Raw genomic sequence first — 20667 nt, forward strand, 5'->3', positions numbered from 1 at the left:
TGAAAAACTCAGTCATCCATTTCAGCATTTTCCAACATTTCCACCTCTTCAGTCCTGTAGTCTCACCCACAGCCCACACGGGAGAATACGCTGTTGATGAGGCAAACATCAGCTGCGCCCCAGCATCCTGCAGGTGGAAATAACCAGTAAACCAGTTAATCTCGAGTGTGATGAAATGTTTAAAGTCGCTTATTTCGATCACAGCGATCGCAGCATGTCGCAGCAGCGATGAGCAACCACAGGTATCTGTTGGCACCCTGCGTATAAAACACATCCAGCTCCTGCAGGTCCAGGCAGTGCAGAGCGGTTTAGTCCTCAGAGGCTCCGCTCACATATCCACCTACTGCATACCCAGGTGCCTGGTAGGAGAGGCCTGACCTGGGCAGCCGGTGACCGGAGAGACTGACAGGCCGCGGAAGAGGAGGTCCATGGAGGGCAGGAGGGGCTTCAGAAGACTGACGGGGCAGAAAGCAGAGCCTCCGTGGGGGGTGAAGTTGACTTTATTGGGGTCAGGGCAGGATGGCTGGAGGAGGGGCTCGTCCTGACAGGCAGACCTGTGGGTAAAGAGAAGGAGAGAGAAGTTGGCATGTACTCCAGGGTGCTGGATCATAAAGAGAATGTATGCAGCATGCACATTTATAACATCATAATAACAATTAAGCAAGTAACTAACAACATTTTCATAAATTTAAATCCTTTTATGGGAATTTCAACTGACGCTCTGACGAGAGACGTGTGCACAAATGTTATTTTATCATCAAATAATCTATATCATAAATTTAATTAATCAGTTAACTTATTGGTCAATAAAATATTAAAAAAATATGATCTTCAAACGTCTTGTTTTCTGCAACCAACAGTTCAAAACCCCAAATGATTGAACTGAGAATTACACAGCAAATCCCAGTGAATGTTCACTGTTTTCACTTGATAAAGGATTCAAATATCATCACCATCACAGTTGCAGATCAATTTTTCACAATACCAGCCCAAGCTGGAAAAACGTGCTGTAACAGTTGCTTTATAACTGGTGAGATCTGTGTGACGCTTTGGTTTGATCTGATCTTCATTCAGAGCTTTACTGATTTGCTCTGTTGACACCTGAGGAATCCTGATATGATTATACGATCCACTTCACTTACAGCGTCTCATCGCACACTCGCACTCGCTCGCAGCCTTCTGGAGGCTCGCGCTGGAAGGAGCAGGTTTTGTTGGGCCGAGGAGCGGAGGAGCAGGGCTGCAGCAGAGGAGGATCCAGTGCGAAGGAAGGGAGCGACGTGGACGGAGAGGGACACAGGGCCTCGCAGTCCACCGGCTCTGCACGGGAGGACGGAAATATCCACGCTTTTGTTAAAAACACCTTCAACAAATACAGAAGAATGGGTATATCTGTTAGCAGAGTGTTTAAAAAGCACAGAAACTGTGAAGCTGTCTCACCCGGCTCTCCCATGGCACAGGGAGACTGTGATGGAGACGAAAGAGATGGATTCAGCGGACAAGGGGAATCCGAAGGCGACAGCAGCGATGGATCTAGAGGACAGGGGGACTGAGACGGGGAGAGGAGGGAAGGATCCAGGGGGCCCGGGGAGGGCTCGCTCTGAGAGCCGCTGCTGCATCTCTGGGCAGGGACAGGGGCCCTGTGGCCATCTGGGATATCCAAAATCTGGAGCATTCAGGAGGAAACAAGCGATCATTAGACAGTTTTTCTTAAAGCAAAGATCATCTTGGTTAGACCAGACAGCGATTATCACAGCTCTGATGACGTGACGATCGATTGCTCTGACAGTGCTTGAGGGGAGTTTCAGCAGGGCCCTGAAGTATTTCTGTTTATCCCCAGATGCTAAAAAAGTATCAAAGCTGTGCTCGAACAGAAATCATTTTGTTACTGTGAAAAAATAAAACCCACTGTAAAACATTTGCTCTTTTCAGTGAAATTCAACCACACATTCAAACACTCGCTGTTGACAGGAGACTTCTGTTGGATTTGGTCTGCCTCACTGGTTTCAAGCGCTAGTCAGCGGCCTCACCTCGTGCTGATCATCAGCTTTCTCAGACACAAACACCTCCTCCAGCTCCAGGTTCAGGCCTTCGACGCTGCGTCGCAGCCGTGGGGCGAGTCTGTTGAGCGGCATCAGGGGCATCGTCTGCAGAGAGAGTCAGCCATGAGCAAAGCGGAGAGAGCGTGTTCGACTGCGCTATTAGAGACTGAAGACGTCTGCCTCGGCGCAGTATGATACGCCGGTTTCAAATTGACTGTCTGTGACAGCATGTCAGCGCCGCAGCAGCAGATGACAGCAGGTCCTAAGAAAAGCACCAGTGTTTTTTATATCCCTGTTACTAAGCTGGTCCTGGCCTGCCTGCGGGACAGATCAGCGGTGCTCATGAAACCTTTGCTCTGTGTCTTTACTACATGCAATCAAGAGACAAAAGGGCGGCGGGTTACCTGAGTGATGCCTGCTGCATGACCCGCTGGCAGGGGGTGGTGGGGGAGCTCGTATCCTGCGGAGGGGGGGCCGTGGCGGGAGCGCTTCTGCAGCTGGTGCCTCAGCTTGGCCACCTGAGGGCAGAGTGGAGAGCAAAAAAGGGAGAGGTTATTAGCTTTTTCCCTCAGGGGCTGTTAATGTTTCACGCCATCAGCGGGGGGGTGCCGGGCAAAGGGTGTGAGTGCGAGTGAGAAACACCACTAATTAATTAACCGCCATAGAGATGAACTGATGCACTTGCCTCCCTCAGATGCTCTGCGCTGCCCCACGACGCTGAGCGCTTGTGCCCGCCGCCGCTCCTCCTCCCTCGGGTCTCCTCAGCCCAGGAACTCGGAGTCTTTGAAGAAGAAACGATCACAGTGAGGCGACTACAGAGTCCAGCGTCTGTCTATCAAACCTTCAGGCACTGTGGTTGAAAATCACTTTTTTTTGGCGTTAATTCTGCTTGACAGCAGGCCTGACCTTTGGGAGGCCTCTTACATTTTCTGTTAAAGCCAGTAAACTCAATCAATCAGCACAACGACACAGAAGTGCAGCCCTACAGCTGTCTTGCACACCTGCCTCACAGCAGCTGAACAGAGGAAGGCGACGAAAAACCACCGTGAGCTGCAAAACAGCCGCGCTTCCACACGCATGGGAAAACATCCAAACCACATCACTGTAGAGACTATAAATACAGTGCAAGTATCAGCATTCAACACCTCAGTGCACTTACACACACCGTCACACATACTGTAACCCTGTTATTCACAGAGTCACGTACTGTAGAGGGAAAACAACTGAGACAAACAGCCAACAGGGAGACTTTTGGTGCACTTCTTCTTTTGTCTATCTCAACTCCAGAACATCCTTCTTTCACGCACACGACTGTACCGATTTCTTCACGTTGACTCTTGATCTTCTGCCAGAGGGAGCCTGGTTGACGGCTCTGGGCTGCTGGTTGGGAGCAGGCGGCTGGAAGTTCATCACCGCAAAGTGAAACCCGGGTCGAGCTGACCCGCAGGATCGGACGCTCACGGCTCTGCGACGCTGCTTCACGCGCTCGGAGACAACCTGATCCACTCGCCGGTGTCCCTGCCATTCATCAGGCAGCGAACATCACGCACCGTCATTCAGCTCTCCCTGCCTGCAGTGTGGTCATGTCATGCTTTTCTGTCAAATGCAGCCTGTTCTTTAGGCGTCGGCCTCACAGGTCACAGAAATCCTACTGGTGCCATGACTGCCTGCAAGGAAAAGCCGACACCATCTCCTGCCCTCGACTCGCATGCAGTCCATCGCCTGACTAAATAAGTCAAAATGCGCTATGAGTCAGTCATACAGTGACATTGGTGTAGAGTTACAGCTGCCAACACCCCCCCCAATCATCCAAAACATGAAGAGGGGGATCATGGGACACAAACCTATAAAAAGACTCAAAGGTAGCAGACCATTTGGTCCACATAGCTAGTGTTTCCAGCTTGGACGACTCGTTAACGTGGACTTCATTCCTGTTTGGGCCACAATGACAGAAACGGGGCAACTAATGATTATTTCCAGAATGTGATTAATCAGTCTGCAAAATGTCAAATAAATAATGAAAAAAACCAAGACAATTTTCTCAATTGCTTGTTTTGTCTGATCAACGGTCTCAAACTCAATGACACTAAAAATGGAATTCAATAAAACAGAGAAAAGCAGCAGATCCTCACGTTCGACAGGCTGGAAGCAGAAGATTTGGCCTTTCTGCTTGAGAAATGCCTCGCACACTCACTTGGCTGCTGTTTCAGTTTTATCCTATTTGATCCACTGATTGATTGACTAATTATTTCAGCGTTAAACAGGAACTTACATTATATATAATTATAGATCGTTACAACATATCACACACGGTGCAATCTGCTGACCCTGAAGTAAATCATATCATCTGTAGCTCACATCTGCATCATTAAAGCATCATCAGAGAAGGCCTTTTTTTGGATAATGACAGAGGCAGACAGGAAACAGGGTGGAGAAAAGGGTTTCATATGCAACAAAGGTTGCATACGTCTGTATACATTAACAGGCATGTTGTGTTTTCTTTGTGACCCCGTCCTCTAATAATCTTAAGCTCCATGAATATGAATCCACATCAGCGAATTCTTTGCACAACGTGCAGGAAGCTTGAGAAACAGCATACCTAATGAGGAATGAAACAGCAGCCAACAATCAGTTATAGCATCTGAAGTAAAGCAGAGGAACTATGGCAGGAGGAGGTGCTGGGTGGGGCGGTGGTGCGCCTGTGAGTGTGTGTGTGGCTGGGGAGAGTGCTGGGGGATGGGGTGCCTGTATAATGAGGTCAGGAGGGGTCTGCTCCTCACAATGGAGGCGAAGGGGGTTCGCTCGGGCTTTAACTGTGTCAGGAGCGAAGACGAAGCTGCAGAGCTTGGTGATGTTAGCTGGGGCTTTGTGCACTAGTTAGGAGCAGATACAGTCGAGGGGGGAGCGAGGGAAGAACAGCAGAGTTTAAAGAAGAACAAAAACAACTATTTCCAGTTGGCTGCCTTCTACCCGCAGCGTCGAACTGGAACCACCAGACACCTGCAGAGCCAACATCAGATATCTCGTCCTCTATAGAAATCCTTAACATACAAGAAAAGCAGAGCAAACGTTTGGTCTGCTGCCTTTATGCAACATGAAGCAACAGGTTTTATGGGCAAAGTGCTCTTTCCCCAGCACGCATAACGTTTATTCATCTGTCCCCAGCTTGGTTTGATTACAGTAATTACACCGAGGTATCACAGCTAATGTGGCAGCGTCATGATGTATTAATATTCACCTGCGTGGCTTTGTCATTGACGCAGGTAACAGCCGTGCCCTCCGCCTCTTTGGGCCACTGTCCCTGCAGATAGGGTCCCACGATGGCGTCCAGGGAAAGAGTTCGGCGGATCGTGGGCTTGGGCGGGCGGGCCGCGGTCCTGTCAGCTTGTGCGAACAGAAATAAGAGGCATGAAGTCAGCAAGCATGTCGAGGTTGTGCAAGCCTTAACTCAGCACTTGTCAAAACAACGTCTGCCTTGGAGAAGTTATAAAAACGAATGCCTGTGTGATCATGTTTAGCTAGTAACACTGCATGTGACATATATGTGTATAAAAACCCCCTTTAGGAGGCTAAACAGTATTTTAACACCAGTGGTAGTTGTTTAGAAAATTGCTCCCAGGCTTCCTCCTCACCAATAAGCATGCAGCGTGCAGGGCCGTGTGTGTGCATGTTGGCAGCTCTTTGTAATCTCTGGCAGGTGTGGACCATGCCTTTGACCTGGAGCAAAGCCATCCAGCTACACAACACTGGCAACAGTCACCACAGGCCACCAGTATATCCACCACCACCCCCGAACACACACACACTCACACACACACACACACACACACAGTACGGTGTCATCAGCCCGAGTCTCAGGGTAGACAGGATGTATAAATAAACACCTCTACACGCAGATGTGACTTTGATGGACACGGTTACAGAACATCGGCCTCAAAGTAAAACAAAGAAGCCTTAAAAGCTGCTGCTGCTGCTGCGTTAGCATGAAGCACGCAGCCCAGATCCCACAGGTCAGGGTGCAAAGGGCCGGCGGAGAGTCCAAATAACATTATGAGAACAGTGTTATGTTTCAGGGTTAGCAGCCCTCAGTGTTGACTTAACGTTCTCATTGCATGCTGGAATTGCACTTTGTGGAGCACAAATCAGGTAAAAAGTTGGAGGCAGTCAAGCAGAAGCAGCCTGATCCCTGACACGTCTTCCCTTTCAGCAACCTCTCAGTCATCACGCACAAGTTAAGAAGTGTTCAGAGGTGCTATTGATTATTCGCATTGCTGATTAATATTCTGATTATTTTCTTAATCAAAGAGTTCACAGAGAAAGGCAGCAGATTCCCACACTGGAAGAGCCTGAACAGGCAAATGTTTGGTCTTTTTTCTTGAAAATGAGGATCAAAACAGCTGCTGGTTCATTTTCTGTCCACTGACTTGGATCTACTTTCTTTTGTGACACAGTAAAGAGATGTGATCAGTTCTGCTGCGCTGGAATCCACTAGATTTACATCATAAACAGCCCTCAGCATGGGAAACAGGCCCTTTAAGTCAGATCATGGTGATAAGGTGACACCAAATAAACTTTTTCAGCTCTGGACCACATGGACGTGGACGCAGGTTTCACCCCCCTCCTCCTCTGTGTATTTACCCGTCTTGACCTCCCTGCACAGGAGAGCTGAGCCCCTCTGGAGCTGGAATGGGACTGTGGCTCTGAGGGGCTGCAGGCTGGGGTTGCTGCACCCCCGAGGTGCTGCTCCACTTCTGGCCGACATCCCCCCCGCCCCCCCACTCCGCTCCCACAGCCGAGCCCCGCTGAAGAAAACGCACTTTTCTCCGTCCCGTCGTTCGCTGCAGCTCTGCGTCTTTCTGGCTTTCCTTCAGTCCACATTCACTTCTTCCACACTGATGATCCAAACCTCTGGTCGGGGCCTCTTGCTGGACTTTCCTTTGTGATGATGACCATGGTTTTTGAGGCTTCACGGCTCGCGCTCGGGGTGACGGAGCGCAGAGGAGCGTCGGTCGTCTGTATTTTACGCACAGTCCGTCATGTTGCGGTTTGAGGAGGACGCAGCGCAACTCCGCTTGTTCCTGCAAAGTGACAACACAACAGCTCGACTCAACCTGTGCAACTATCTCGTGTAGTATATCGCTCCAAGTCGGGGCGATCTGGTTGGTTGCTGCAGAATACTACTGAGCACTTATTGGCCGTCGCATCCATCTGTCTCCTGAAGGGAAACCCCTCCCAAAACTTAAAGTTCCCATCCACTTTGTTGAGATTTTTCTCCTCCACTATGCGGGGCATGGCCTTTCCCCTCCTCCCCTTCAAACCCACTTCCAGACCCGGGTCTATTCACAGTGTGTGTGTGGTCTCCAAAGTGTGGTTCAGGGACCCCTAAAGGTCACTACAGGGGCTCAGAGGAGCCAAATTTCACCGTTATTTTTGCCGTTCCCCCTTTCCTCAAGGTGTATTTAGGCACTTCAAGCATGTTATAACCCACCACAACCTTTTCATTCAATAAAAGATATTAAAATAACGTTTAGCTTGATATTATTGTCAGTACAATCGTGCTAATAAATGATTTATTCAACTAAATAACTGCATTCACAATGATTGAGGTACCCTGAGAACACCGCTTTAAGCCATGTACCAAGGGTCAGGGGTCTTTCTGTACTGTTTACTCCACATTTTGCTTAGTTTTACTATTATCACTTCAAACGTACCATGAAAAAGTACAACCTGGATTCCAAAAAAGTTGGGACTCTCATTACTCCACATTATTGTCATCAGCTGCATGTTTTCTCTGTAACACCCTGACACTGTCAGGAGTTATTGAGCATTCTGGGTACTCATTCATCATGTCACGCCTTTATACTGTTACACCACAAGATGGCACCAGATCACACGTGCCTCCCGTTCACCTCCTGTTTGGAGCCATTTTTTCAAAACCACTGCTTTTGGGCATTGCATTTCTGTGTCTCCATTCAGCATTCTGATCGACACAAGCAGACACACGTGATGGAAAAAGGCAGTTTATTGCAACGCAAATCAAACAAAAATAACCAAACGTATGCATGTAAAACGAACATACTGCTGTGCTGGATAAAATGGGATAAATGAACACGTGGTAGCTTAAGATTAGATAGATTTCATAAATAGCTGCACAGAATTAAACAAACTGAAACAGTGTTTGATTACTCAAGCGGGAATGATTTGCATGTTCGGGGGCGGCACACCCCGGAAACCATTCAGTCACGCATAAAACACACTGCTCAGAGCTAAGTCACTGTAAGGACAGTCTGTCAAAAGCTGATACGAATAATCTCTTCAAATGATCCTCACATCTCTCTCTGCAAGTGGCTGCATCCAAAGAGCTGCAAGTGTTGCAAGTTACATTTTGACAGGAAAACTGAGTAAAACAGGCCCAAGGTGCACAAACACACAGACGACGTCATGGGGAGGAATACTGATACTCAAATAAGGAGCAGGATACATTTGAAGGAAATAAATGGATGCATTGGGAAAGGTTGGAGTTTGCAGAGCATGGTCGCAGTTGAAGAGATTCACAGATAGTACAAAGTGGCTGTGGGAGAGTGAGAGAGGAGTCGAGCGGATAAGGCGAAGGAGAAGGGTTTTATGACTTCACGCTCATGAGTACAAAAATCCAGAGATGGTGTCATGACTTTCCTGTTGCATTATCATGGAGCTGTTGATGGTCTGGGCGGATGGCGGGAGCGGGGTTTAGGTCAGATTTGTGGGCACGGTCAACGCAGCATCACCAGGCAGACAGGCTGGGGGTTAAATCTCTGTTGCTGTTGGTCTGGAGCTCCTAGCTGGGAGAGAGCGCAGGGCTGGGTTCGGTGCTGATGTTGACCAAACACTCGCTGGACTTGAGGCTGGCCAGAGACTTGGAGCTCGGTAAAGAGGCCAGAGAACCACACAGGCCCAGCATGGAGGGAGTGTTGTCTTTTCCTGCGGGGACAAAAACAGAGAAAAGGGCAGAAGAAAACTGAGCGTCTGAACATGCATAGTTCAAGCTGCCCACACGAAGCAGCATAAGCAGGCATCAAGCCGGCCTTTGTATAAGTGTGAGTGTCCACGTGCATGGGTGGCTGCCTCTGAGAGGCTTTTATGCAGCAGTGGAAGGAGCACAAATACATTCCTACTCAAGCAGAAATGTTGCTATTTCACAACTGTGTTATCTGTAGAGTATGGAAAGAAAAATGGCTGACGTCTCCAAAAGAGCAACAAGGTGACAGGAAGCTAACGACCACTGGACGGTTAAACGCTGCAGGCAGTTCGCTGTGGTGCAGGAGAACGAATGAAACGTATTCTTACCTGCTGAAGTCCAGGCAGCGTCTCCGTTCTGTCTCCCATCCGTCTTCTGGGAGTCTGAGTTCAGACTGACTTCAGCAGAAAGTTGCTCCAAACTGTGGAAACTCCTCCTGGACGGACAAAAGCATCATCACGTTTACCTGAAGCGATGTTTGGTGCGCTGATCGCACCTGTAAGCACCTGCTGATTCACGCTGTGCGTGTCAGTTACATATATTTAGAAAGACGGAAAATCAATGAATACAGACGATTAGAAATACGCTGGAAACACGCTGCTAATGGCAGCTCACCTGCGGAAAAGCTTGACATCACCCTGGTTGTTTGTGATGGTGGACCACTGGTTGACCAGCGGGATGGAGAGATCTTTAGCCAGATGGGAGGAATCACAGGGCATGAGGGCAGAGCTGGACGAAGAGAACACATCATTCAGAAGCAGGTACATCCAAAGTTTGTGTGTGTGTGTGTGCGTGCGCTCTTGTGCTTTCTCACAGTTGTGCCTGCAGCTCCAGCACGACGGCCTCCAGCTCCTTCTTCTCCTGTTGGCTCTGGACTGTCAGCTCCTCCACCTTGGCTCTCAGACACTTGTTCTCCGTCTCCACGTTCTTCAGCTGCGACTCCCGCAGGCGCACCAGCTCCTCCAGGTAACCCTGCATCATGACGGTGAGGAGGTTTATGTGCAGCAGCAGCAGCAGCAGCAGCAGCAGCAACAAGGACTTCAACATCAGCCTGTTAGCAGCTGTCGTGCGTCACCTTCTGGGCGTAGACGATCTTAAACCTCTGCTCCATCTTGCGACACTTGTTGCTCCAGCTCTCCTCGTCAGTCACCAGAGGGATGTAGGGATGCTCGGGGACGCTCTCCTCGCTGTTGCTGCTGTCCACGCTGCGGCGGTCCTCCTCATCGCTCAGGTAGTCGTAGCTGCAGGGCAGAGGGGACACGGTGTTGCAGCGGCACACACGCACACAGATGACGTGATGCTAAAAGCTGAGCGACGGGTTCGGCTGGGTCAGTCTCACCTCTGAGTGAACTTCAGGTAGGGCGTGTAGTCGATCACCGCTGGAGATTTCCCATCCAGAGTCTCCCCCTTCAAGCAAAAACTGCAGAAACAAACAAACTTGCATTGCAGGAAGATCAGTTTATTAAAATGTAGCATGAAAGCTGTAAAAATGTTTCTTCAGCTTCATGTGTTTACAGTGCATGCAGTACAGTGTACTACATATGGACTAAACACTCAAAAAATGGCCACTTTTGTACTTGATATGTGTCAGACATACTTTCATCTACATAACTGATACAGAAATACATTAAACATGAGAAAGCACATATACATCTTATCACCATGTATTATTCATGAATACGTGCTCTCGACTAATACCTTCACAGAGTTGGGACCCAACATGAGGATTCATAAGTCAGATATATTCATATGTGTTTGTTTTATTACAAGAAATAAGTCTGAAGTACCAAATGATTCGGTCTAATCAGTCTGAAGATCCACTCAATATTCATATATAATGCATGCAGGATCCTTAAAATAGCTTGCAAACATATATCACTGGGGTGTACGAGTGTGTGTGTGCTTATATATTAAAACATTCTGTGTGTTCACCTGAAGTCGATGGCACTCAGTCCAATCAGCATGCCGGTCAGGACTGTGGCCTCCTCTCTCAGCATGATGGCTCCATCATCATAGAACCTCCTGTCAGGTGAAGAGCTGGTTATCATCACTTAATGACAGATTTGACATGTTTGATGTCCCGCAGCTGCGTGTGCTTTCCTCAGGGGCAAACAAAGTGGTGTCTTTTACTTTCACGTGAAAAGCTGAGTGATTAATACGAGCAGACGAGGCCACAGTGAAGGTGCAGCAGAGGTAACTCAGGATGCAAAGCGTTGCTAAAACGAACAAAAGCAGAAATTTCAGGCTGACCTGGTTGTTCTCGTGTCCCGCAGAGCAGTGGACACGTATTCAGACAGACGCTTCTCCATCAGCGCCACTCGAATCCACGCACGCCCCTGTGGGACCAGGTAAGAAGTGAGTGGGAACAGAGGGCCTCCTCTTCTGCTCTCTCATGCAACATCCCACACACACACTCATCGCCACACACATCTCTGCAGAGAAACACCCTTGCCTTTGCTCTTGACGTGCTGATGTTCTCGATGTTCTCGATGCTGGCGATGCAGTTGTTCTGCACCTTGCTGCACGCCAGCCGGATATACTCCCAGAAGCTGCGCTGTCCATCTGAGCTGAACCAGCTTCCTGAGCCTGGTCCAATGAAAGCACAGCAATAACACACCTCTGCTGCGACAACAGCACACACTGCGAGCATGCAACCCCAGCAACTCTGCAGCTAACTGTGTTTTTACTGCCTCCAATCGAAGTCGCATTAGCTGACCTGTCCACCTTCTGCTGCGCTGTGTGTTACCTGCAGTGTTACCTTTGAAGCGGTGGCTGAGGATGTGCTCCAAAATGGCGGCAAAGTTGATAAACTCCTCGGATGAGTCATCTATGGGCTCTGCTGTGTACTTTTCGAGGAGAGTCTTGACAGAGAATCTGAAACAGAAGCACACAGAGAAAGAGGAATCAGAAAAGCACGAGCCGGTGCAATGGAAAAAAAAAATCCTCCTCTCTACTTTGCATACATGCAGGGTTTGAACCTTCAGCTGGTTGTGTGCTGCACAAGCCGCTGAAAAGCAGCCGTGTACTGTACCCCAGCAGACAAACGTGCTACTGTATTTGAACCCTGCAACAATAGCAGAGCGCAGGATTTTTTTTTTTTTTTTTTTGGGAACCACGCCATCTTATCACACTGAGGTCACCCCAATTGTCTTGTGTACTGCACAATGTACCCCTTCAGCGCTTTGGCAGTGTTATCATGAAAACAATACAATTAACCCCCTGTCTTTTCAGCCTTTGTGCACGCTGTGCTTCCAGGTCCCTTTGGGTCTCGTCTCTCTGAGGGACCGGCCAGCATCAAAGAATGATCAAATAATTCCCTCCCCCTCATCTATACATGGTGGTCTGATCTATTTAGGGCAGCCGCTGTCGGAGCTTCAGTTTGGCTTTTGACCTCGCACGCTCACCGTGCTGCACCCGCTGGCAGCGATGCAGCTTGCATGTTAGGATCCGGCATCCAGGCACGGGCTCGGGCTGACTGCCTCTGCTTCGATGGGCAACACTAGCATCACCGAGGGCAAGACTGCCCTGGCGGTGGGAAGCACCTCCATAGCCAGGGGAAAAACTACCGTCTCCTTGGGCAACTCCTCCATCTTCAGGGGAGTGACCACCACCTCCATGGGAGACTCCACCATCCAGAGGCAAAAGACGACTGTGGCTCTGGGACGGGCCAGCTTCAGCCGGGGAACCACGACCACCTCCTTCCGCAAAGCCTTGATGTCCAAGCGCAGGAACACCTAAATGGAAAAGACCGCTGGAGCAAGGGCTAAGACACCCAAAGAAGCCAAGCAGTCCAAAAAAGACTCTAACAATGAGTGGAAAACCACATTCTCGTCAAGCAAGACCTCCTTCACCAAAGGCAGGGTTTCGATCCTGAGGACTAAGTACGCCATCTCCTGGGGTAGAACCTCCATCTCCTGGAGCAGAACCACCGTGACTCTGGGCAGCATCAGCTTAGCGGTGGGCAAGACCTCTGTGACACGAGGGGAGACCACGAGCTCGCTCACCACTGTGACCTTCACCCATGGGACCAAGTCTGTGTCTGTGGTCAAAACCACCCTCATCAGGGGCAAAGAAACACACAGCAACATCTACTGGGATTTTCACACATGACTCCTGCACACACTTAAAACCCCCAGGATATTTCTATCTGGTCAGTTTTAGCAGGTCAGTAGTACTAAGAGTCAATAAAAAAACAGCTGCTATGTTTGAAATCAATGTGTGTGAGGAATTACAGGTGAACGTGGCATCGACTGTCACCTGTTCGGAGTAAGAGAGTGCGATGTGAGCTGCAGATCTAATGAGTGTGTAATCAAAAGCCATGCTGAGCGCGTTATGCAAATGCGGCAGCGATGAGATGATGGTTTATGGTGTGTTTCCTTGGCAGGGAGGGAAAGTGCGAAACAGCCATGTGGGATGTATGCAGAGACACAAGAGAGTGTGTGTTTTCACCCGCACGGTTCTCCTCTATATTGTGCATGTACAGTCGTCAACATGTCCACATCTTTGCTGTCAATGTGGTGTTCTTGTGATAAGAGTGGTTGATGCTCTGAAAGTCTGCCTGCATTTCCATCCCTGCACTGCCAGGAAACGCGGTTTTGAAGGAGCAAACTGTAAAAGCTGGTTGATGTAACAATGCTTATAAAAGTAACATGTCTGAACTCTGCTTGGCTTGATTGTTTTGTAAATAGATTGAGTTTTTCTGTGAGGTATTCTACGATTTAAGTGACATAAGTGGTAGAAATTAAAGAGTGAAATAAGTTCAGCAAGGACACAAATGGGCTCTAAAACACCAACTGAAGGAACCACACCCATATTTGACATGGAGGGACACAAACGCAGATGAGGTACAATCAAAGCCTGAACATGTGGAGAGCGTGAACGCATTCGTCTTTCCTCGCTTCGAATGCGACACAGTGCCACTCTCTGCACATATGGCGCATACAGTCGCACACAGAGGCTTGTCTTACAATCAGAGGCTATAGGGAACAATGGCTCAGAAGAAAGTGATGTCACCGCAGATTACCCCCTTTGCACAATGTGTCCTTCAACCGTCTGGTGTCGTCGTGGAGATAAGACAATCGCTCCTCTGTCCCGTTCCCCCCAGATAGGCTGTGGCCACCTACGGCTGCCTCTGTCCATTCACAGGGACACATGGGTGGTATGTGGCCTTCCAGAGCCCACGTCGGTCAGCTCAACGAAGGCATTATGCGACACGGGGGTCGCGCTATCCACGCTTAGCATTCTGGTCTGCTCTGGACTGCAGCTGATGTTACTATTATCCCCGAAGGGCAGAGCAGGTTGTACTGCATGAGCGTGCGATGCTTTGCGTCGAGTGAGCCCCGAACTCCGCCGTCGAATCTGGGTCAGGAAGACGAGCTTCTCCTCAATGGGCAACACCAGCTTCACCGAGGGGAAGACGGCCTTAACCCTGGGCAACACCACCATAAAGAGGGGAAAGAGCAAGCTTGCCATGGGGAGCTCCTCCATCACCAGGGGCAGGAGCACGACATCTCTGGGCTCCTCCACCATCACCAGCGGGAAGACCAAGATCTCCCTGGGGAGCGCCTCCTTCAGCAGGGGATCCACCACCACCTCTTTTCGAAAAGCCATCTTCCCCAAACGCAAGACGCTTTAGATGAGAGGGGGCCTCTTCGCGGGGCGGGGGGAATGGCGCAAAATGTCACAAGAAAACAGCACCGTCACAGAGAATATATGGACACCACTACCGCATCTGCACAGGGTCTGTTCCAACCGAGAGCGGAAACTGGATTAAATCTACTTTTGGACCTTTGACTTGTTGTTGGTTGTGCCGGATTTATCGAGGAAACAGGTCAGTGGCCTCTCAGTTCTGCCTCATAACGTCCCCTGCAAATACCAAGTAGCTCAGTCAGGTGTAGTGGAGCCCCAGGATGCTCGGCAGGGTTCATGCTGGATGTGCTCGCTCCATCATGATCCACAAACTGGGTTTTACCCAAATCCACTTGGCAGATGACGCTGATCCCGTAGATGTTTGCTTGTAAGCACAAATATTTGGGGAGAGAGTTACAACTCCACAAAGGGATCTGCTTTAGAGCACAGGTGCTGCTTTGACGTGTACCGTCAGTAAGGGGATTGTTAGACCAGAACTGTTCTATTCTGTCTAAAACGTAAGATAAAGAGTGCATAATAAAATGTAAAGGCGTTCAGTGACAGTGACAAATCAAGCTAATTCCTCATTATGCACAGCGTGCCCCCGGTGGTTCCCAGGGCCCAGTATGGGAACCACTCATTATTGGCTAAGCTACCTGTTTGTTGACGTTACAGCAGGCATAATCATAGTGAAGGAAAGTCTGCCTCGCCGGCCTCTCTGAGGAAGCGCCGGCGTTATCTCTAAAGGAACACGACGGCAGATGATTGCACATTAACTGAAGTGCTTTGATCTGAAGGGGGATTGCTGGCGTGCCTCAGATGCAAATGGATGGAGTGGAGTAGCAACATGCTCTTGGTACGATTTGACACTGAAAAACAACTGCAGGGCCTTCTCACAAGCTTCTTTTGTGCCCCCTCTCACTCAGCCTGGATCGCTGCCAAGCCCACTCCCAGCTCTCTTTAAATGCCCTCTTGTTCTCCCTTCTCACCCCTCTACTGTACTTACACAAGCGTGTTTGACCCAGGACAACCGAAAGCACATTTATCAGCGGCGACGCCTCACCGAAACACACAAAGCTTCACATTAACTCTCTCAGCTTTCATTTTCCCCGTAAACATTTCCCTGACTCCTTTCTCTTTCTCTCCCTTCCTCTTTCTGTCTCTCTCTTCAGTCTTGGCAAAGCCAGCAGGATCAGATGACACAGGCGGACTCCTCACTGGCCGCAGCATTGTGTAACACCAGCCAGGCTGTGTTTATCATCCTGGACTGCTGGGGGAGACGTCCTGTCCTGTCCTGTCCTGTCCTGTACTGGATCGGCACAAAAGGCCAAGAGAAAGAATGCCGCGTGCTTTGAGGAGTGTTAAGACGAGACTGATTATTAGGGCCAAATCAAAAAAGACTAAAAGACGTAAAATGCAGCAACAGCTGGGCGTGTCTTCCTCTCGCCGGCCCCCTCTGTGAATAAGAGTCCAGGTTAAGTGTTTCATGGTCAGAGGAGGTGTAGAGGGATTCATGTGCAAGATGGACAGAGAGGGTGTTGGGCTGAGAGGCGCTGAGAGCGAAAATCAGATGTTTGAACCTGACGGGGGGGGTGAAATGAAATGAGGCTGTCACAGAGAAACGCTGGTGAGAGAGGAGGCCGATCCGCCCAAATGTTTAGTCAAGACAGAGAGTTCTGCTGTAATTTCACATACTTGATGGTGTTGGGGGGGAAAAAATCATAAATCAGGGGAAATGCAACATATTCCAGCATGTGGCTTGAAAGATTTGCCAACATTTCTTAAAAAAGAGGTGGAAAGTGGCGCCCCTCGTTCAGAGAGTAATAAAAGCTCAAAGAGTCGCCCACTTGCAGAAGCATGTCCACGAGATTCAGCACAGGACATTTTATTCTCCAGAGCCACGCCCCACAGGAGCTCCGACCTCAGCCGGGAAGCACCGCGTCGCCGCCCGCCCTCCTTTCACTCCCTGTTCCTCTTGTTTACAGGAAGCAGCTGCAGGGATAGCACCTCACATCAGACCTGCTGAGTCTCACTCATCTTATCTGTTTTCTTAGGTTCACCCCAGCAGCAGCGCTCCTCCAGGCACGGACGCCGCCGCCGGAGCCCTTAGCCAGACTAGAGCGACAAAACAGCAGATTTCAAACTGGTCAGCAGACCGCCTTGTGCCGCTGACCCTCAACGTTTCGTTAAATTCAACTCAGATGCATAAAGTTAAACTGGATCTCCATGAAAATCCCACCGGCTGCAGAAAGCCTGCCGTGTTAAGATAAGACCTGTTGCTAGTGGCAACAGCACAGAGATCCACGGTGACACTGCCGCCACTGTGGACGTGATGAATATCACCGAGTCCCTCCGAAGCCATTAAGACAAAGTTCATTTAGCTTCTCCGATGCTGCAGGTTACAGAGGCTGCAGCTAGAATCAGGCTGATTTTACAAGCTCTCTCCTCATTTTGCAGAAGCACCTTTTTCACTTTTCTTATTTTCTATTTGCATGCAGAAAAATGCTCCCTGTGCAGATGAAAGTGTTTGATCAGGTCTTCCTCTGTTAGACACAAATGTCTCTTGCTGTGCACATGTGTGTCGGATTCAAACGGGCTCCTCAAGGCACCGAAACACTGAGCAGACATTAGACAAGTTTCCGTGCCTGGTACTGGTGACCCACATTAGGCCACATCACGTAAATACACTTTCAAAAAGGACTGAGATGCCAGTTTGTCTTTGTAAGGATGCCCCAGTAGCAGACCCAGACCTGAACAGAAGCAGCCCCCCTTTCTCTGAAGTCCCACAAAAAGACATAACTTCACCAGGCGGATTGTTGGGAATTGAACTTGTTAATCTCTGTGTGTGCTGATTGTATTTAAACGTGTATGATGTGACAGCGAGGGTCAGACTTTCTATCTACACACACGTGTTAGGGGGAAAATAAAGGCTTGGCTTGGTGTACTAATCTAGCACTAACGTCGGCTTAGCTCCTGTAGCCAGGCAGCAGTTCAAGCTGTGGACGTAGCTGCGTCTCGGCAGCGCGACAGAGCCTGGATCCTGTCCCCTGCACCAACACGACGCCCAGCCTGCTTCAACGCGCCGCCAGAGGCCCGCTGCCGATCCAGGATCACAAACAACCTTCGACTACTTGAATCAACTCTGACCAGAACGGCATCAATAAGAAAAACAAAGAACAGGTCAGAAGCATCAGGAATGAGGAGACGCAGCTCCAACAGGCCACAGACTCCAGCTGAACCTAATCAATGTCACGTTAGACTGTGTAGTAAGCGTTACTGACGGAAAGCTGTTTGAGATTTATTTCTGTATCGTCCTGCGTGTTTGTCATTAAAACGCTTACATGATTAAAACGGTCTTAGCACGGTCGGGTCGGACTGAAAACAACAGTCTTTTTGTGTCCTCGCTAATCTTTCTGTGTGCTGTAAGTCCACTGTGAGAACTTCTCTTTCTTTGCAGACACGCTGTGTGTGACGTTGTGTGTTTTTGCTTCACTCTACGTGTCTCTAAAATGCAGACGGGGCCTTGGACAGAAAGGTACTGGAATAAAAAGGCTTGATTGTGTGGCTATTCGACAGTCTGGACATTGTCTTTTTTTAGTTTTTTGGGGACGATTTGCGTCGTTTTAAAGAAACCAAAGACAGACAAAGAGTCACTTTGGCAGCACGCCTGCACACTCTGCACAAATAATTAGCTCCCTGTCAGCAGCATCATTTATGACCTCAGTCAATTTGCAATCCAAGTCGCACAGTAATGCTTTAATAGATTTAACGAGAGCATGATGAAAGTAAAGCAAAGCTGAGATCTTCCTACAAGCCTCTGGCGATATCGCAGAGTATAAAAACACTATAAAGCAGGATAAACCACGATAGAGTAGCTGCATCTTTGCAGCAGAGACCATGAGTGGATCAACAGAAACATAATCAGCAGCTATTTCTAAAGACAGAAATTCTCTTATTGCAGCTTTTTAAGTGTAATCTGCTGCTTTTCACAGTCTTCTACGGCATTAATTTGAATACATTTGGGCCCCCTCAGGCTCTGTGAAGATCAATATTCTTCAGTATTTTTCTCACATTTTACAGAGAGTTAATTGATTCATTGATGTGAAAATAAATGTCAAATAAGACGCATTTTAAGCCGGAGTCTTGCAGAGATGTGAGTGTTCGATGCAGAGACATTAATAATGGATGTGTATTTTCTGGAATACCATTCATGACTGCAGTTTATTTGCAGTTCGTTAACTCTGCAAATAATATCTGAGGGACACATCACGCCTCCCCCGTATTGCTGATAAGAATATATATTTCCTGTTGAGGAGCATTATTGGACTAAAACACCACAAAACAGGAAAACACAGATGCTCAGCAGACAACCTGGATGTCAGTCATGTCCATAAGGAGCCTCATTTCTCATCCAATAACATCTAACACGAAATCCAAGAGATGCAGTTCAGCCCAGCAGCCCGACATTTTGCAAAACTGGAATCTTATGGAGTAAATTAAGGCTCCGCTCAGCTCTGACGAGGTCTGATGCATTTGAGTTTACAGCCCTGACCTCTCCTCACACTGCACAAGACAGCCATGTAAGGACTGCACATCAGCGCTCGCTGTTCTGAGCAGGCTGAGGGACACTGATGGGGGAGGAGTCCTTCAGCGCTTCAGATGCCCTTGTCCCACACAGGCACTCAACCTGGCTGTGATGGAGAAGGAAACCTGCCGGTGGTCGTTGTGCTAAGACGGTCTCATTTTTATCCTCTGAAGCTGCATTTATGAGTATAGGTGGGATCAATCAGGTGTCTCAACCTGTTAGAAATCAGAGACTTTTAGAGGCATCCAACGTAAATGTCACACCAGAGATTTGATCTTCGGACGTTTGAGCGAAGTGCATCCAGGAAGACAAAGGTCACTATTTGAGAAGAATCTGTGAAAATTACAGGTAGTTTTTTTCTACCAAGGCGGGTGTGATGGCAGGGGTATGTGAAGGTGAAAACGCACCTGCCTCCTCTCCACCCCTCGCCTTTCTACAAATCTGTGCATTATTCTGTATCACTTTCCACCTCTTTTGAATCCTGCTGCCATTGTTTCATCCCTGAATTAGCCTATTAAATAAACATCCTCCATGGTGGTCATCTTATTGATGTGATGAACTGAGCAGCTTGCAGGGACTGGCACTTGCACATAATACAGCCTGTCGACGGTGTCGTGATGTGTACCTGCAAACCGTGATGAGGTTTTTTCGCTCCACGCCGACGCTCCGAGCAGACGCCTTTTTCGATGTCAGACCCATAGCCATTGCTGTCTGAATGCAGCCCGACTCCATCCAGCGGCGGCCCCGGGGCCTCTTCGGGATCCGTGCCCAGGCCAGGACCCCTCCCTCCCCTCCTGTGTCCTACAAACACCCGCTGTCCTCTGCGGGGAGCCACGGATGCTTCTGCTGGAGGAGGACAGGAAAGCGGCGAGCAGCGTTAGTTAAGTTAGCGATGATTAAATGCACAAGTTCCGGTTAGCTGTTTCGAAGTAAAATCACCTTCACGTTCTATGCGCTGATTGTAGAATAATGATACTTTTATTTCCACTTTTATTTCCGGTTTTGTTCGGCGTACGTCATGCGTTTGGCACAGCTGAGAGACCAGTGGAAATGATGCCTTCACGTGTTTTTTTGCACTCGTACTAAATTATCTTCAAGATGTCAATACAAAACACCATCTATAACCTTGTTAATTTTCAGTTCTTTTCCAACGTAATTCATTTTTATGCACGCGTGGTTTTGCTTCGACCTGCTGTTGATGACCGTATGATATTTTTTGATTGTTGTGAAAATATATTCAAAATTGAAGAACAACAAATAAAGTTCTACATTGCAGACTTCTCTTCATTTGATGTGGATATTTTTAATACATCCCCAACAATCGTTGCGACAGAAAAACACAAAAAGCAGTCACTCTTCTGATTAAAGTGAGGCACACTTGTGCTGATGTTTGGTCAGATCTTTATTAATTTGTGATT

The 20667-nt window shown here is 48.7% G+C and overlaps 3 protein-coding genes and 1 long non-coding RNA gene across 5 annotated transcripts; 2 read left to right on the plus strand and 2 right to left on the minus strand.

Moving 5' to 3' along the window:
• Positions 1–233: 233 nt before the first annotated feature.
• fam117aa (family with sequence similarity 117 member Aa) lies at positions 234–7105 on the minus strand. The gene is made up of 8 exons (XM_070981751.1): positions 6678–7105; positions 5278–5423; positions 2725–2820; positions 2444–2557; positions 2028–2144; positions 1438–1663; positions 1143–1317; positions 234–554 (listed from the first exon to the last, which is right to left on the minus strand). Exons 1-8 carry the CDS (start codon positions 6799–6801, stop codon positions 341–343), a joined length of 1212 nt encoding a protein of 403 aa, XP_070837852.1. The 5' UTR covers positions 6802–7105; the 3' UTR covers positions 234–340.
• Positions 7106–8045: 940 nt separating this feature from the next.
• On the minus strand, positions 8046–20151 carry rundc3aa (RUN domain containing 3Aa). Of its 2 annotated transcripts, none has more exons than XM_070980155.1 (11): positions 19875–20151; positions 11795–11910; positions 11489–11622; positions 11287–11372; positions 10969–11058; positions 10376–10456; positions 10112–10277; positions 9851–10008; positions 9652–9765; positions 9366–9472; positions 8046–8999 (listed from the first exon to the last, which is right to left on the minus strand). In XM_070980155.1, the coding sequence occupies exons 1-11, from the start codon at positions 19979–19981 to the stop codon at positions 8857–8859; spliced, it is 1302 nt and encodes a 433-aa protein (XP_070836256.1). In that variant the 5' UTR covers positions 19982–20151; the 3' UTR covers positions 8046–8856. The 2 variants fall into 2 exon arrangements, with proteins under 2 accessions (XP_070836256.1, XP_070836255.1); XM_070980154.1 differs by having other exon boundaries at positions 11783–11910; positions 19875–20120.
• Positions 12315–18232, plus strand: LOC139342881 (uncharacterized). The gene is made up of 2 exons (XR_011603076.1): positions 12315–13200; positions 16719–18232. It is a non-coding gene; the product is annotated as an uncharacterized lncRNA (long non-coding RNA).
• Positions 14292–17550, plus strand: zwi (zwilling). Its single transcript, XM_070980156.1, has 2 exons — positions 14292–14866; positions 15837–17550. Exon 1 carries the CDS (start codon positions 14423–14425, stop codon positions 14669–14671), a length of 249 nt encoding a protein of 82 aa, XP_070836257.1. The 5' UTR covers positions 14292–14422; the 3' UTR covers positions 14672–14866; positions 15837–17550.
• Positions 20152–20667: the final 516 nt, after the last annotated feature.

This window comes from Chaetodon trifascialis, chromosome 15 (genome assembly GCF_039877785.1).
Source record: "Chaetodon trifascialis isolate fChaTrf1 chromosome 15, fChaTrf1.hap1, whole genome shotgun sequence".
In the NCBI taxonomy this organism is placed as follows: Eukaryota; Metazoa; Chordata; class Actinopteri; order Chaetodontiformes; family Chaetodontidae; genus Chaetodon; species Chaetodon trifascialis.